This window comes from Gossypium arboreum, chromosome 8 (assembly GCF_025698485.1).
Source record: "Gossypium arboreum isolate Shixiya-1 chromosome 8, ASM2569848v2, whole genome shotgun sequence".
Lineage (NCBI taxonomy): Eukaryota > Viridiplantae > Streptophyta > Magnoliopsida > Malvales > Malvaceae > Gossypium > Gossypium arboreum.
This window is the reverse complement of record NC_069077.1, coordinates 1496380-1514619: the sequence shown is the minus strand read 5'-3', so window position 1 is coordinate 1514619 and position 18240 is coordinate 1496380. Positions and strand designations below refer to the sequence as shown.

Sequence of the window (18240 nt, the reverse complement as noted above, 5' to 3'; positions counted from 1 at the left end):
TAACTCTCTTCCGGGACGGTTTGGGGTTAGGGGGTGTTACATAAATAAAACAATAATTAGTTTTGAGCTTGGAAATTATTCTCAACTAAATCCTTGAATTTTTTTTGTTAAAATTAATTTTAAAATTTAATTTTTTTTTTCAATTTAATCCTTAAATTTAAATTCCATTCAATAGAGATGGCATAAATCAATAAAATGGTTTCCCATCTACTGTATAAGTAGGAAGAAATCAGTGCCAAAATTTGTAGCTTTATCTTTTAATCTAATTATTGTCCTCTAAAACCAAAACTAAAAGCCAACTTGATTCTCAAAATAATAATTAAAAAAAAAAACCAAGAAGAAACTAATATAATCTCCCTAGTTTATCTTCCAAATATCTATGTTGAAATTGAAACACAAGGGATATTGATTTTCGTTAGATCAGGTCGAGTCATGTATAACATTAATTTTTTCGGACCACATTTAAATTGGAATAAATTTCTTTTAAATTGAGGTTAAGTTGGGTTCAAGTCATGATAGTAGAATTTCAGGACGGGTTTGGGGTTAGCAAGAAATCATCCCACTCTGCCTCGTTGTCATCTCTGTTCAAGAGAGATGATATGGTACTCTGAAATTATGTCATATTGTTATTTGAAAATTTAAAATATATATATAATCAAAAAAAATTAGAAGCTGTAAAGAAATTATAATGTTTTTTTAAAAGTGATTATATTGCATAGTCTCATAGTGCTACATCATCTTATTTTCACAAAATTCAAGTTCAAGTATCAAATCGAGAAAAACTGTCAAATTTCAAGATTAATGTTAACCAAAAACAAAAAATTCAAAGACTCAATATAAAAATTATCAAATTTAAAGACTAAACATTGCTTTATCTTCTATATATAACTAATAATGTTAAAGGAATTTTGTTCTAAAAGGAAATGAGTCATTGAAAGCTAATTCAGCGTTGCTTTTCAAAATACTTTCAAAAATGCCATAAAAACATTTTAAAAAAATTAATTAAGTGTCGAAAAACGCTTTCAAAAATATAAAATATTCATTTTAGATAAAATATTATAAAATAGAAAACATGTATTTAAATTATTTTCAAATTAGTTAGTATTATGATACTTCAATAAAATTGTTAGACAATAATTTATTGTAGCTCATTAATAGTACTTTAGTATATGAAATATAAAATTTAAAATTTTAAGGCATTTAATATAAATTATTTATAAAATTTAATTTAAATACATAAACTATATCTTAAATATTAAAATATATTATAAGAGTAAAAGTATGACTTTAGAATATAAATAATATAATAAAATGAATAGCTCAATCAATTTCGCTAGTTGTTCGAATCAAGTATTAAAATTTATTTTTTTTTTTCTACACACTAACATTAAAGCTCAATTAGACTCGTGAGATATTGAAATCGAGTTGTTTTTGAGTCACAAATCTTTTTTTTTACTATAAAGATAAAAAGGTAAAGACAATTGACGTATCTATTGGAATAAAATATTTGCATAGTTTTGAGAGGAAAATATAAATTAATCCAAAAAATATGATATTACAAAGTTATTGAATAAAAAAGGATAAAATAATATATTCAACGTAAGCCTGTGGATGAAATCCGAATAGTTTAAACCGAAGCATAATTTATCATTTTCCTCCAACACTTAATGTGTCAAGCAATGAGCGACACCATTGGTCGATCGATGGGCAAAATAGAAAGATAAATAAGTAAAACAATCGCAAACAAAAAAATCTCCTTGACAATACGACCAAAAACAAAGAAAAATGTCAAACAAACACTATTAATTTTGTTCACAATAAATAAGTAATCCGTCTAAATGATAATTTGGCTAAAGTCCAACTCGCAAGCTTTTCTTAAGAAAACCATCAATGGTTAAAGCTTTAGCGGAAGGGGCATAGAAGACGTTGCCTAACTAGTGCGCAAAGCTCGCACATACAAACCCTTCCGAGGCACTAACAATGGCACCACAAACTGCACTCCTCTCATCACCACTCCACACGACATAGATGTTGATCTTCAAGTGCCCCTCACAAGGAGCATCCTGATGAGCCACTTTTGGTCTACTAGGAAGCAACGGAGCTAACAAAAGGTTATGGACTCGAAAGTCACGATGGAAAGTCCTAACAAAAGGTTATGGATCACAATGTCTTGAGAGGTCAAAATCCGTCCTTCTCGCTTATAAGTTCAAGGGTTTTCTTTTTGGCATTTGTTTTTTTTTTTTGGTAAAAAATGTTTCTTTAGTCTCTCTCGATTTTAATTTAAATAAATTGTTATCTCTCAAAATATTTAAAGTAACTTAATTCATATCAATTTTAAAATAAACAACTAACAATAATTAATCATAATAAATTTAACCCTCTTATAAAATATAAAAAATTATAAAATACATAGATAAACATAGTTTTTAGATGTTGGATAAGAAAAACCATTATTCTTTAGAAATATAAGATAAGTTCCAAAAAAATGAAATTTACACAGGATTAGCTTTTGAGATAATGTAATTTTGACCTTCGAATTTAATAAATAGGCTTACATTAGTTTTTAAATTTTTTATCTACTTTAAACATCTGAAGTTGAAAATTGTTATTTATTTAAGTTCATTCTATTAGTGAACTTGACACTTGAACTTGACAAACACGCTCACTTCGATACAAATACTTTTTTTGGTTCATTTGGAACATGACAATTAGAATCATTTTGATACTTGAAAATTCTAAAAATTTGATTATGAGATTTTCATTACTTGAAAAAAAAATAGATGATATGTTGTAATCTCTAAAATCAAACTAAACAAGAAGTTAAACGACCAGTTTTTAATTTAACCGATTCAACCTGAACCAATAATAATTAAATAAATAACAAATTCATAAAAATTATTAATTATTGATGATCGAATAAACTAAAGTCATCACCGAAATTTTGTTCAAAATAGATAATAGAATGAACCAAAGTACAATTACCAGTCCATCAGGTTCAAAATATACATTACCGTCGTCAATCCAGACCCAATTAACAAATACTTAAAACTGGAATTGGGTGGGGTGCGCCAGGCCCGAGCAATAGTGCAACACTTGGGCGACGCTCGAGAGTCCCAGTAGCAAGCTACCGTGATGGACCCTCCCCCTTAAAAAATAAATTTAATATCGTGTGGACCATTGGCCCACGTATCAGATATTAAACTGATAAGAACAGATACTACACTTGATCTTAGCCAAAAGGCCGAGAAAGGTATGCTCAATCTCATCATGGTTCGCTCTATTTAAAGTCAGCTTCTTGCCTATTCTTATGTTAGCTTCCCGATGTGGGATTCTAGTTAAGCCAACTATAAAAGCCTCGAATAAAAAGACTGAAACCCTTACTGAATACGGGCAACTTGGGACTTTGATTCAAGAATCAAGGCACCATCAATGAAATGTAAAAATTGTGGTTGAGGTAAAAATATAATAAATTTGTTGATGCAAAGTTCGGGTTTAGAGGTTTGTGGACAGTTCACTTTTGGAAGGTGAAGAGTGATCTTGGAAGTATAGTTAAAAAAAAAAAAGAGGAGAAAAGATGGATTCTCGATGATCCCCTGGATTCTCGATGATCCCCGAATAGGGTATCACAGGCCTCACCAAAAGCTGGTTTATATACTTTCTTAAGGACCCATCTTCTCTCTTTTTTTCATCATATTCCCAAGACCACTCGTTTTTACGATTCTCCACCCTCCGAAGATGAACAGTTCTCCAATCTCCAAACTCGAACCTCATATCAACAACATTCAACAATATGAACAAGATACTTCAACAAGAAAATTTGTGGTTTAAGTTGCAATTTCGATGGATCCAAAATACCGCAGTTTGCAATGGTAAGTCAAACAAGGGAGCATCAATGGCAAACATCATTAGTTTTATTATCTATGTTGAAGTGGAAATGAATTAGACCACGTGGGAACACAAAAAACATATCCCATGGGGTGATTATGAGGGGGTTTAGACCACCATAGGGTGCAGAGCCGATTTGGACCGAACACTTCCGGTTTGGTCCAAGTTGAAAACATTTTCCAGGTTTACAACATGAAATGCGTTGACATGCAAAGCTAACTGTGCTGCTTGCTTCAGTTCACATATGACAATCTGCCAGGCAACATAAGCCAAGCCATCCACAAGTTGTGATTCAAATGGTTCAAAGGCTATTTTGATCTGATAATATCGAAACCCGAAACAGGTAAAAAAAAAAATCAAAGGGCGTCAATCATGTCCAACCTCACATCCGAGTCTGGGTAACACAAAAATAAGATACAGTTTGGTAATTTCCTCGGTTTTTTCTTTCATCGAGAAACCGGGACTAATATTTGCCTGTATGAAAATACATACATGAAAAAGCTCAACCAAAAAGCAATTTTTGAATCGAAGTTCTTTTTATAGGCAAAACTATCTATTTTTAATCACAAACTCACGGGCAAATCAAAAGATATACAGTATATGTGCACCATTTTTAGCTCACTATGCCATGCTTTGATTTACAGTGGTGCTTGTATATATTGATTCCAACATCAAATGCTTGAATTACAGCCAAAAGTACAGCATTGCCTGTTTTGCACAAAAATTGGTCACATTATCAAATACTTATGGATGCTAGAGAGTGAAAAAAGGAAAAGGGCAACCACAAATCATACCTCTGTAAGAGGAACTAAATCCACCTCGGCCGAACGAGAGGCCAGTTCCAGTTTCTTTGGTCTCCAACTTTGCATCTCGGATTGTATTAAATTCAACTGTTCTCTTACATCCTTCAACAAATTCAATTCCTCTTCCCTTGCTTCTACAATTTCATCATGTCTTGCATTGTTTCTCCCACTCTCAAGCTGTTCAACTCTCTGGCTAAGTTGTTTCAACTCGGACTGATAGTCGGTAACATCGGTAGTAGCTTGGCAAATAAGACCCGATTTGCAATCAGCATCTGTATGATCTATCAGTTTATTATATAAACTTTTGTCATGGTTTACGCTTAGGACCTTATTAACCTTTACACATTCAGTTCCATATCCATCTCTTAGTTTACATGATACTTTCTCAGGCTTTGCACTTGAAAAGTTATTCATCTTTATGCAATCAATCTCGTCTTTCACAAGCAATCCCAAAGTATCTTCCATGATCAAATCCGGTTTTGTTAGCCGATCATCGCTTCCCAAAACCGACTTACCGATACATTTTTCCTTTTTCGCTCTGGTTTCAGTAACTTCAAAGATATCATGAACAATACTAGTGCAACAAGCGGTACTCGAAATGGACCTTTCTAATGGATCTTCATGAGATTTTGAGACATCTGAATTTTTCTTTAGCTCACAATCTGAAATCTCTTTCACCTTTTTGTCCAATAGTCTGATTTGTTCCAAATAAGATTTAAAGTCCCCGGTCGTTGAATTCACTGAACTCCTCCTCGATTCTGACTCTAAACCACAAACTACCATATCGAAACTCCCTGTATCCGCGCTCGAACACAAATCTTGTACCGGTCCCAGATTGTTTTCACTATCATTACTATTCTTTTTAGCACCAAAACCTATTTGTAAACTAGCAGGCAAAGAACTAAGTCTCTTAACAGTAGATTTAATACCCTTTTCACCAATGAATCCATCGGTTTTCTCGGTCGATTGAATCATCATAAACTGTGATTCGAGATCATTCAAATCATCATACCCTAAGCTTAAAAGTTTATACCTATAAGCTTGGATTTGGAACTCAAGTGAAGATATCTCCATTTCTTTTTGATACACAAGTTCTTCAAGTATTGCTAGTGATTCTTCAGCGTGACCAATCTTCTCTTCAGCTAACCTCTTGTATTGACTTGCTTCCATTTTCATTGCTGCCTTTTCACCTTGTAAGCGAAGTATCATCGACAAGGCTTCATTCGTGGCAGTCGCCGAGGATTCTCGTTCCACGTCGAGCTCGGAATATAGCTTTTGAAGAAGCTGTTGCTGTGAACGGAGGGTGTCTTTTAGAATTGTGAAATCAGTTTCTTGTGTTGGCAATGTTGCAGCAGAGCTTGCATCCATGGAGGATTAATGTTGCTTCTAATTCCTTATTTCCTTACGAATATTAAGCACACAGGAAATTATGAATGGTTCTTTATATATTCATCTGAACTGCAAAGGAAAATACTTTTGCCCAAGAAAGTGACAAAATAAAATAAAAAAATCAAACACAGTAAAATGCAAAACAATGATTTATTTTATTTCCATAAAAGAAACATGTACTTAACTACCAAATAAAAAGTACATTACCATAATTAGACTCTTTTTGCGGGGGTTATTTTGGTACCTGGACTTATAACTAGGTCAACCATGATATTTAAACCCAAAAATTACATCACACTTTTACGGAGTCTAAAACGGATACCAGACCTAGTTGCAAGATAGTAGAAGGGGGAGTCAATAGCCTTGACCCCAAAAGTGATAATTCTATCATTTAGTTCCTTTAAAATATATGAAATTATAAATTAATATTATTATAAATTTACATTTTAACTCTTATGAAAATATATAATTTAATTTCGTCTTTCTCTCTACAAGTATTTCAGAATTTGCCCTGGTTTCACCTTGCTTAATTATTAAGTTTAAGTACTAAAATGAAAATAATATATAAATATTAAAGTGAATTTAATTGTTGGTAAAAATTAGCTTATATAGTAAATTTATATTTTGGTTTTCTTTCTCAAAATTAATAAACTATCTCAAATTTTTACCATAATTATTTATATTTTTGTTTAAATAAAATTTGTAACTTTACCTCGAATTAATATTTGATAAAATAATTCAAACCCATCAATTTAGACTTAAAATGGATTTATTTTTTCCAAAATTTTCAAAGGCTGTTCGAAGTAACTTTAGATAATATTCACCACTTTTTTTCAATATAACACTAATTTTAATATATTTTATTTAGACTTTTTTCCTAAAAAATCTTTGTAAAAATAAGTACATTTCGCTATTTAAATTTTATGATCTTAATTCTTTAATTTTTACTGAGAAAATTTTAAGAACAAAAAAAAAAAGATAAAAGAACTTTACCGATAAAATTTTAAGCAATCAGATACCATAAAGGCAATACATATTTACCGCCAAAGATTCAAAAACAAAATTCAAATCACAATCTAAAAAGTTCTTCAACGAACAAAAGGTACCTTTTTTAATTTGCAGAAAATACAAACAAGTTTGATCCTCGGAGAAGCCGGCTTGATTTACACGAACAAAAGCGATCAATTCCGAAATTCAAACAGCTCACGATTCGAACACCGAATTTTTCTACAAAGTTTCAGCTTTTTTTTTCTTTTCCATTAAAGAAACTCGAACAAGAAATAAGATATGAAAGCTTGGCTTGTGCTTTTCATTGCATTTAAAAAGAAGAGAGAAACAGAGAGAAAGAAAGAGAAAAGAAAATTGGTGTTTGGAAACTGCTTGGGAAAGTGGAGGTTTAAAAATAAAACGTAAGAATAAATTTCGGAACATCAAAAAAGCAGAGATTTAGACAATGGTGTGAATTTATAGTGATTATGAATGGGGATAAGTCAATATTTAGTCACTAAATTTGTTAATTGTTTTTAATTTGATCCTTAAACCTTTCTTCACATTAGTCTCAAAAGTTGGGTGTTTTTGTCAATTTGATCCCTAAATTTAGATTCCATTAAATCTTGATAACCGTATTGTGTTATATTATTGTATGTTTTTTAAAATATATTTTAAAGTGCCACATCATTACATTGTCATGGAATAAGTTCAGATATTAAATTAAAAATTTGCTAAAATTTTAGATTAATGTGAATAAAAAATTTAAATACCAAATTATAATTTTTGCCAAGTTCATACACTAAATATTATATTATTTAGGATTTTAAGTTTTAAAAGTGATTACTAAAAAAGTGTTAAAGTTAGATTTTGTTAATTAAATTTAGAAATATATTTAATCAACGAAATCGTCACACATTTATTGTAAGAAATGAAATCTAAATCATATGTAAAAGATTTGTGTAAAAAAAAACTTTAAATGCATTAGATTCAAAGCAATTTACACGTTTGATTCGTTTATATTGAAAATATTTCACGTTAAATTCAAATTTAATGTTTTAATGATATTTTTGAAAGTAGATTGGTGGTTGAATCGATTGAACTATCAATTTTTAGTTTGACCAATTCATCTGGTTCAAATTAAATAGATTATTAAAAAATTCAAGTTTTTTTTACTTGGTTCAAATAGTCTGTATCAATTCATGAATCAATTATTTTTTATCTTGTTTTGGATGGATGTACTAACCAACTCCTAGCTTGATTTTGTAAACAGTGCTTGCTAAGGATGCGTTAACATTATTTACAAAAGCTAAGGTTTTGGGATTTATGCTTAGGTTCGACTTCACCTTGTGTAAAATATGTGTGAATTGTTTTTCAATTTATTCTAATTTATATTCCATCGTATATGAGTTCTCTCGAGAACTATTCTAGTTTGATTCTAGATATTAGTGTGATTACGCTCTATAATACTTAATTATGATTGTAATTGAAATTGTACTTATGCAACTAATCCAATCAATTAAATTAAGATTAAAATATATCATAAATCCTTTTACTCTTAATAAATTTAAAATTTAATCCATGTAATTTTATTTATAAAAATTTAATTTTTTTTTTAATTTCAAAATTCAAATTTAATTGTTAATACTATTTTTATTAAATTTATTAATATGACATTTTAAAATAAAATAATGATTTATGTAACTAAAAATGTTAATATAGTAAATCTAAATTTAACAAAATAAATAATCGAATCTAAATTGTGAAACTTTAAAATAAAATATTAATTTTAAAATAAAAATACATACTAAAATTTAAATTTACGAGAAGAATCGAAAATATTCTCTTTGTTTTTATATGAAATTGGTCTTATTGGGTGGAACATCATGATTAAATTGTGAATTATAATTAATCATTACATTTGTTGGAAGCCTTTCATGATTAAAATGTCCGTTAAAAGTTAAAAAACCTCAAAAAGCAATATCTTAACGGTTACTAAAAGCGGGTCCACAAGTCTTGCCTCTGCCGCCGACCATTTCATTTGATGTGTACATTGCCAGTCTCACACGGTAATAACGTCTAGGTGTCATTAAACAATTGCATGACAATGCTTAATTAATTTGCACTTGTATTCATGTTTCCGAACCAGCTTTGATTCATCTCCTGTCGTTGTATTAGAGGTTGCGATCATTATTTTCAAAATTATATTGAATAGGTAGATCGGATTAGTTTGATTGAAAATTAAATAGATTATCGATTTAAAATATGAAATTAGATTAGTTATTTTAGTATCATAAATAATTTTTTAATAATTTATTTAATTAAATTAATAATCAATAATCTGTGTTTGATGCCTATGTGCTAGGGGCAAAGTTGAAAAAATTATTTCAAGGGACTAAACTAAAATTTTACTATTATTTTTAGAAGAGTTAAATGATAAATTTACCATTTGGGGCAGGGGCTCCCACTATCTTCGCCCCTGCTATTTGGCTCCTTTATGTTTTCCTGATCAGTTGGGCCTTATTGTCCTTCTCATTGATTGTCAAAGGAAGTTTGTTTATGAAAATTTTAAGTAGGTTTAATTGTAAATTTCATCCTTCTACTTTACAAAAACTGAAAAATTAATCATTCTATTTTAATTTGTTAAAATTTGATCATCATACTTTATTAAACTATTGATTTTACTAATTATTAGTATAAATTATTAAACTGTTGACTTTTGTTAATTTATTGCATAGAAATTATTGCACTATTGATTTCAAGGGCAATGGTTTAGTGGCTGCGATTAGCAATGTTACTCAATTTAATTAACTTCTCTTTTCTTCTTTTATAAATTACAAGAATCAAATTTTAAAAGAGTTAAAGTAGAAGGACTAATTTATCAATTTCTACAAAATATAAGCATGAACTTCATAATTAGACACAACAATAAAATTTATGACCGACCAATAATTTAGTACTATGGAATTAGCAAATGTAGCATGAGAGTTTCACATGGACACTCGAAATTTCATAAGTTGACTTAAATATTTTAAGATATATTAAGTGTCACGATCTGCTAACTATTATATAATTTTATTGTGGATTAACTTCTATAATTTATTTTAATCCAATTTCTTTGAGGTAGGACTATTTTAAAAAATAAAAACTTGATCGTGTAATTATTTTCAAGACGTGACATTTAATAAGTTTGGCATTGAAATCTTGGTATATACAATCTTCTTCTTGAGTTAAGGATTGATTTGATCAGTTTTTAAATTAATCGAAATTTTTAACTTTTTTTGAGTTATGAGTTTTCCTTTTGTTGTTTTTAAATTGGATAAATTATACTCAAAGTTATTAAATTTTTAGTAAATTTATATTTTAGTCACTCAACTTTAAAAAGTTATAAAACAGTCATTGAACTATTCAAAAGTTTTCATTTTAAGTCATTTGTCTATTAATTTTTTTTAAAAATAAAAAGTCCTATTTGTGAGTTCCAAACAATGAAGATAACTGGTACGGTAGTTCAATACCAATCAATAAATAAAATAGCATACATTATATTTAAGTCGATCTAACACTCAGTATCAGAAATCAGATAAAAAACTATTTAGATTTTAATTCGTTGATTCATGACATTCGAAATTGTTTTATAAAAATTTTGAATTATTAAAGAGAAAGAAAAGAAAAACTTTAATCGAGTTAATTCGATCTAATCGATTAATTTAACTTTAACTCAACTATACATACTCTTCAATTCTCTTCAATCGTAGCCCCTAGCCTTTCTTCAAAGTCGAAACATAAGACTTTTGTAATTATTGTATTTGAAAATTTGCAATAATTACATTTAAGACCTATTTTGCTTGCTTAGACATCTAATGATGTACAATTCATAAATAGGTCTTACATGTATTTATTGCATTGAAATTTTGCAAAGACCCTTTAATTTTATTTCTTAATATAACTAGTTCTTACATGTGTTATATATTTAAGTGTTTAATTTTTAATTATTGTTACTTATTATTAATAATGTTAATTTCTCTTAATTTTTAAATAATATATAAATTTGAAACTACTATAATATTATAATATTGTTTGCACAATTTTTATTCCGCTGTTAAAATATAAAATAATAATATTTATCTTTACATAAAAAAATCAAATTTAATTATTTAAATTACTTAAAATTTGAAGCATTTCATGAAAATTTATTTTATAAACGTTACATGTATATGATTATAAATGAAAATATTTAAAATTATTTTTACAGTATGTAGATTGAGTTTTAGCTCGCTTATTTGTTGCTATTAAAATAATTAAAGATGACATAAATTTAAGCACGTTCAAACACATATTATTCTTTAATTTAAGGTTTTAAGGGTTGTTACAAATAACAGTCAAGATTGTATAAAAAATTTATTTATATTGTTTTTAAATTTAAAAAAAATCAATAATTTGATTAGGTGATTATTGTCTCGAAACAAAAACTTACATGGACAATTTCTCAATAAGTCGTTGGAAGAAGTGAAAGTGAAAATGGATTTTTCCCCAAATATGTGCATAAAGTTCAAATCCTGAAGTCGACGTTGTTGGGAGGACTTTACCAGAATACTATCTCGACTTGAAAAATACTATGCTCAAATCGTGAAACAGATGATAATACATGTTGTTATAAAAAAATGAATAATTCAATAGTAATTAAGACATAAATAATTATTTACTACACTGACAATGCATGATTAAGAATAAAGTTGTTCGTTGATTGAATCAAGGCTTAGTTACAAAAATCTTTCAAGCCGCCTAACTCAAAAAGTTATTTCATTGTTCAAAATATTAATAAAAAGTATATTTTTGTAATTAAATTTAAATTAAATCTAAACATATGTTTTTTATTATTTAAATCAAAATCTGAGTTAATTTAAAGACAAAAACTCTTGTCCAAGCTCAATCCAAATCGAGTTATCTTATCGAGGTGAATAAGTTGTTTGTTAAGCAGTTTTAATCATTACACCACTAAGTACTAATTAATACTTAAAATAAATAAATAAACGAAACATGTGTTAGCCTATCAAATTTAAATGTGAAATTAAAAAAATTCATCGCAAATGCAAATAAGTGTTTAAATATATATAGGAATGTAATTGAATCGAGCTAAGTCCGAATACTTTTAAGTTCAAGTGTATCTCAAAATTTAGAATTTAATATTCGACTCCAGTTCAATTGAGTATCTATTTTTAAGCTCGAGCTTGACTCGAGATAAAATCAAGCTACTAAAGTTCAAGCTCAATTAATCTAATTTATCAAGCTTGAGCTCGCCTTGGTAATTAAGTTTACGGTTAATAATATATATTAAAAGTAATATTGTTAATTTAATAATATATAGTTTAACTCGCTATAATTAAGCTCAAATTCAGCTAAATTGCTCGAGCTCAATAATTATCAAATCAAATTTGATATTTTTTTTCAAATTAAACTTGAATAATTTACAAACACTAATATCTCATTTACACTCGTAGATATATTAAATAAATAAAAAAATAAACAGTAGAGTCCTAGTGTAGTAACATTACACCCTCGATTCAGATCGATAAAAAAAGAAAAAAACGAAAAAGAAAAACTGAAAAAGAAAATAGAATAAATATGTAAATAGAGCATCAAATTTCTTTAACAGAGGGGCTTGTAATTTTTGAAGGTTTGATTTCCTTTTTATCTCTTTTATATTTAATTATTTGCCCTAATTTGATTCGTTCCCCCTTAAGTTTATTCTTTAAATTTATTTAAAACGCTATTCATCACTTGGATTTTATTTCGATTGCTCCGATCTGCAAATGTTTTTTTTTCATTTTTTTTTTCTTATCATCTTCTTTTATAAAAGGCAATATATGAAGTTTCTGGATTTTGTTACTATTTATTTTTTGTTAGTTTACAGTTGAAATTAACCTCCTTTTTTTTTGCAGATTTCTTTTAAATAACCGGAAGCTGGGAGTTAACTTCAAAATTTGAAGGGAGAAAAATGGTACGCCGATGATCTCTCTCTCTCTTTCTCTCGTTTTAGTTCATGTGCTGGTGCATTTTAATGTAAATTTAGTGGCAATTTTTTTCCTAATTTCTTAGTGATTTAGCCTGGTTGAGCATAAAGGATTTGAGATATAGCTGCAGTTGGTGGAATTGGATGAATTGTGATGGACTTGATAGCTTATAGTTACCGTAAATTATTATTAAAAGGATGAAAGTGCTATGAGAAAATGAAAACAATTTGTAGATCTAAATTAGTTTTAGTTGCAGTATTTGATGATTGATGACTTCAAGGTCTAGTTGAAGGAGAGTGAAATAGGCGAAAGGCTCGACCTGTGGGGGACTTCGTAGTGGTGAATGGAACTGAGAACATAACTTTGTGCTTAAATTTTAAAAAGTTAAAAACTTATGTCACTCGAATTCAGATGCGAGTGTTGGATATTGGAATGTGTTCGACACGAGTAGGTTAACTTTTTTCTTATGTTTTTCCGTGTAATTGGAGGATTCTATATCTCATATCAATATTTGTAGATGTTTTGGACATAGGTACTTAAAAGAAAAATGAAGAGTTGGATAAACATAGTTAAAAACTGGTTTTGTTACACCTCATTAGGCAGAGACCAAATGTTCCTAGACTACACAGGCTAGTCCCAATGTTTATTCACTTGTTCAGGTGTTACTTACAAAGAAAGATGTAGTTCCAATCTGGCTGGTTTTTTATCTGAAAATTCTCTGTCTAGTTGGAGTGTGGGATTTACTAAAATTCAGGATTGTTTGCTTGAATCCTTGTGGTTGATTTTGGCTTGTTCAAATAGCAATTAACATTTATCATCTTGTCAAACAGTGAATATATCCAACAGCAGCTTTCTTGTGGTTGGTAGTGACTACTGAAAAGTGTCGTGAGCTGGACTGTCTTGTGAACATAATGATCAGATCATTAGATAAAGGATTTATTTGTGTTGTTGAAAACCTTTGAATCAAAATAGATTTGTTTGAAAACTTCCACAACTGCTCTTTTATGCATTGAATAACCAATTCCATCATTTCTAGTTAAAAGAATCAGCGCTGAGGAACTCTAACAGTTCTTCTATGCAAGGACTGTAGCAGTAAGTGTAATACAATCAAATGAGTCATAAAAGCAAAATAGTCAAGTATAGTTTTTTTTCTCAGGCCAATGTTTTATGTGTGGAAGACATTGAATATGTTGTCAATAGTTATTCCTATTGAGCATATTTTTCTATTTAATAAGCAACTTGAAGCATTTTTCTGTTATATTCAAGTATAGCCTTTGAACTTTGGATTGATTGCTACAACTTTTATAGGCTATGTACATCCGTGTGAAGCGTAGCAAGACAACATACTTTATCCAGTGTGATCCAACTGAAACTACCCTAGACATTAAGCAAAAGTTGCATACCCTCATTGATCAACCTGTTAATGATCAGCGTTTGATCCTTATGAATACTGGGGATATATTAGAGGATTCAAAAACTTTGGCAGATCAGAAGGTATAAGTTACATTCTCTTTTCCCTCGTCCTATGCTGAAAAATCTTTCTGGCTGCATTTTGATATCTTACCACTGATTTTTTTTCCGTATGACACTCTAATTTCAGGTTGAAAATGATGCTGTTGTTGCACTGACCTTGAGAAAAGGTTGTTTCTTTTTATTAGTTTTCTTCTTTTGCAGCTTTCATTTCCTTGAAATGTTTCTTATTGCATATCATCCATTTCCTGTTATTCTTATTTGTTAGCTTAAGTGATTTGGATCAAAAGTAGAAGAATTTTTTCCTGCCACAAGGGAAGCTATAATATATATACTTTCTAACTTGAGTCTTTGAAGATGGGTTGCCTCACGTTTATGAGGAAATACTATTTTCTGTGTTTCATTTGGTAGGTTAGAGATGACTTTGTTTCATTTACTGTGTTATAAAACAAGTGAAGAAGCTTTTATTATCACTGGAATACTTGCAAACATTCAATAAATTGCATAGGATAGTGCTCTTATTTGCTATAAGCCATGCACGTTTTGTGTCTTAGATGAATGTGTAAAACGGCCTCTAAATTATTTCACTTCTCTTGAATAAGCCCTTATACTCTTATTATACCCAAATAAACCCTTTTCTTTTGAGTGGTACCTAAATAAGCCTTTATTTCAAATGAAATATTGATTTAAGAGTTTATTTAGGTATAAAGTAAAGGTTGTTGGTTTCTTTAAGTACAAGTTAAAGATGAAGGGCTCATTTGGATACAAAGTAATGGCTTAGCGCCTATGACTAGGGTTTTTTTTTCCTCTTTTCCCTCTCTAAAACTTCAGCTGCTAGAGATAGAGTCATTGATTTGTGAATGGTGGCCACCGCTGCCTTTGTCCCTTTTCTCCTCCCTTGGTGATGGTCTTCTCTGTGCTCTCCATGAGTAGAACTATCTAGAGCCTGGTAGGCTTTCTTTCTCCCTCCCTTCCTCACTTTCTTTTGTTTGGTGCCGTGTTCCCTTCACAAGCAGCACGCCCATGCCCTCCCTTTGTTCATCTTAAACAGCCCAGGTTCTTCATGTGCCTCCAATGTTGAATACTTTTCATGTCAAGTTTTTTTGTTAATCACAGCCGGCTTTCAACACGCCTCCCTTCAAGATATTGAACTCGCTTCCCTACTTTGTTTACCTGTCTGCTCCACTGCACAAGATCTTTGAACCTTGTGTATGATTCCTCTTTGGAAGTGGCTCAACTGTGACTGGCATGGCATTGACAACACCTCCTTTGACTCTCTCAAGTTCCTCTTTGGCGCTTTATGGAAAAGCCATTCAGTGGTGATGACGTGACTTTCCCCTTTAACTCTCTCGAGGTCCCCTTTAAACTATTGCCTCTCTTAGTACATAACAATGGTTAAGTTGGGATGTCTCTTCTCCATTTAAATTGTCAAAATCATGAACGAAGTGGAACTTAATTTTTCTGGAATCTTCCAGAAGTCGTATCTAGCCTTCCTGAAAAGTTGTGTTAAGTTTTTAAAAAGTCGGTTGAGTACCGCCTTTTATTCCTTTAGATGCATTGTTTTGGCATGCTTGCTTCTGCATGCATGAAATGGCTCGGGCAACTTTCTTGCATTTTGTTCTCTTTCTCTATCTCTTCAACTTCTCCGTCTTAATGTGTTTTTATATCTTTTAGGCTGCATCTTCATGTCTGTGCCGAAACTAAGATTTAGGTTGTCCATTACGATATCTTATATACCTAAGCCTATATTCGAAGTGGAAAAATGCCAACTCCGACGATCATTGCTGCTGCAGTTGAATATATGTTTCTCTCTTCATCAGTCTAACTAGCTCTATATTGCAATGCATTTCATATTATCAACTGTCAAGTCTTGGCAAACTTGATCTCTCAGTTTGGAGATGGATTCTATTATTGTAGTCTTGAAATGAGCGTATTGGTAGTTGTTAACTCATGCCTTACTTATTGTTTAGCCAGAAAGTATGAAGTTGCATCTTTCTGGCATCGTACATCATGCAATGAGAATTGAGGAATAAGAAGTATATCGTCTATTGCAACATCCGGTCTTACCATATAGTTCATGCATCTCACCTTAGTTCAATCAGCATTTTTATAAGCTTCGGTTTTTTCCTGCATGCAGATGACAACGAGTTCGAGGATGTCAACATAGTAAAACCGAATGATTTCTACCAATCTCGTGACACAGATAGTGGAAATTGGTGAAACCACAAACGGATTCTAGAAGAGGTTAAAGCTGATGAACACGGAGAAGGAGATTCAGCGACGCAGATGTATGGTAAGCCCGATATTTTCGATGTTCCCATCATCTGTTGTGCCATGGAACTGTTTTAACAAACGGTAATTTCATGTATTAACTCTTAAAATCAACTGTGAAGATAGGAAGTTTTATGGTAAATAATGTTGAATTGGCATTCTTGTTGGTGAGATCTCATTATATAATATCTAATTAAAATCTTTATTTTACTTTTTGAGGGATAATTTTTTTTTCTTGAAAGTTTAGTGAATTACATACATAGCCTTTAAATATTTTAGAATTTGCAAAATGAACTTAGAAATTTCCATTTGCCATTTTCATGGGGATATATTTATCCATAAATTTTGGTTTAATGTGCAATTTGATATATGAATTTTGATTGGATGCAATTATATATATAGAATTTGAATTGTAGTTTGATTTTGATTTGATTATACACAGTTAAATAAATGAATACATATATTTATTTGCATATTGGATTAATATAATAGTTTGTGTATACAATATATCTACATAAAAATGGTGCTAATTTGATAATGTTATTAGTGATTTCTGAAAATTGAATCAAATTAAAATTTCGTGTATAAAATCATACATTGAATTAAAGATATGTACAATTTTAATATTTATCCTCATTTTCAATCATCCTTAAAATTTTTGTAATTATTTATCTCGGGTTGATAGATTTAAGTACGTATTTAACATAAATATATTTATTTATTTTTATCAAATGTGAATAAATGAATTCTATAATAGCTTTTTGCCTATATCCAAGCTTATTCTGAGTTTAAATTCGAAGTTAGTTCAAAAATATCTTAATTCAAGATGATCTAAATTCAAAATAAACACAAACCAAACATAATCTGTTTTCAAAATTGAATCTGCCAGTTGGATCGATTTAATCAGAAATTAGTTGATACATAGATTTGAAACATGGCAAAAAATCAATTAATCTACAAACCAGTACAGACTAATAGAACCAAGCTATTTTATAATTTTTTGAAAAATATAAAACTTTTAATAATTTATTTGATTTAAACAGGACGAATCGAGAACCATTGACTTGATCAATTTGATCGCCTATCTGATTCCAAAAACTTCCGGGAAAAAAAAACAAGAAGTAATTTTTTATACAATGAGCTTAGAACTACCTATAACACTCCCTACCCTTAAATACAAGGATAAACATGCTTCAACGGGTTTGAATTTATGTCCTCCTACTCTAACAATGATGCTTATGCCAACCGAACTATAACTCATAAAAAAACGCAACACAATCTTTTAATTTATCACTTCTAATATAATTGTATTCATAGCCTCATCCTAATAATAACAAAAAACCACCCTTAAAAAATGGCACACTGTCAAAATGTAGTTTAAATTTTCAAAATGCACTTTTATTTTTTTTAATGAATTACAATAA

At 29.9% G+C, this 18240-nt stretch overlaps 2 protein-coding genes and 1 non-coding gene across 5 annotated transcripts; 1 reads left to right on the top strand and 2 right to left on the bottom strand.

Moving 5' to 3' along the window:
• Positions 1-3058: 3058 nt before the first annotated feature.
• On the bottom strand, positions 3059-3254 carry LOC128279919 (U2 spliceosomal RNA). The gene has a single exon (XR_008270104.1). It is a non-coding gene; the product is annotated as a U2 spliceosomal RNA (small nuclear RNA).
• Positions 3255-4176: 922 nt separating this feature from the next.
• On the bottom strand, positions 4177-7511 carry LOC108469144 (uncharacterized). 2 transcript variants are annotated; one of them, XM_017770035.2, is made up of 3 exons: positions 7184-7511; positions 4680-6161; positions 4177-4593 (listed from the first exon to the last, which is right to left on the bottom strand). In XM_017770035.2, the coding sequence occupies exons 2-3, from the start codon at positions 6054-6056 to the stop codon at positions 4570-4572; spliced, it is 1401 nt and encodes a 466-aa protein (XP_017625524.1). In that variant the 5' UTR covers positions 6057-6161; positions 7184-7511; the 3' UTR covers positions 4177-4569. The 2 variants fall into 2 exon arrangements, with proteins under 2 accessions (XP_017625524.1, XP_017625525.1); XM_017770036.2 differs by having other exon boundaries at positions 4680-6089.
• Positions 7512-12601: 5090 nt separating this feature from the next.
• On the top strand, positions 12602-16974 carry LOC108467701 (uncharacterized). Of its 2 annotated transcripts, none has more exons than XM_017768435.2 (5): positions 12602-12738; positions 13004-13062; positions 14384-14569; positions 14676-14715; positions 16683-16974. In XM_017768435.2, exons 2-5 carry the CDS (start codon positions 13060-13062, stop codon positions 16763-16765), a joined length of 312 nt encoding a protein of 103 aa, XP_017623924.1. In that variant the 5' UTR covers positions 12602-12738; positions 13004-13059; the 3' UTR covers positions 16766-16974. The 2 variants fall into 2 exon arrangements, with proteins under 2 accessions (XP_017623924.1, XP_017623925.1); XM_017768436.2 differs by lacking the exon at positions 12602-12738 and adding an exon at positions 12827-12921.
• Positions 16975-18240: the final 1266 nt, after the last annotated feature.

Bases quoted from the DNA above. Each gene is read 5' to 3' on its own strand.
- LOC108469144 (XM_017770035.2), bottom strand. From the start codon at position 6,056: ATGGATGCAAGCTCTGCTGCAACATTGCCAACACAAGAAACTGATTTC. The intron at 4,594-4,679 runs GTATGATTTGTG...TGTGCAAAACAG, and splicing joins ATTTAGTTCCTCTTACAGAG to GCAATGCTGTACTTTTGGCT.
- LOC108467701 (XM_017768435.2), top strand. The intron at 14,570-14,675 runs GTATAAGTTACA...CTCTAATTTCAG, and splicing joins AAACTTTGGCAGATCAGAAG to GTTGAAAATGATGCTGTTGT. The intron at 14,716-16,682 runs GTTGTTTCTTTT...TCCTGCATGCAG, and splicing joins TGCACTGACCTTGAGAAAAG to ATGACAACGAGTTCGAGGAT.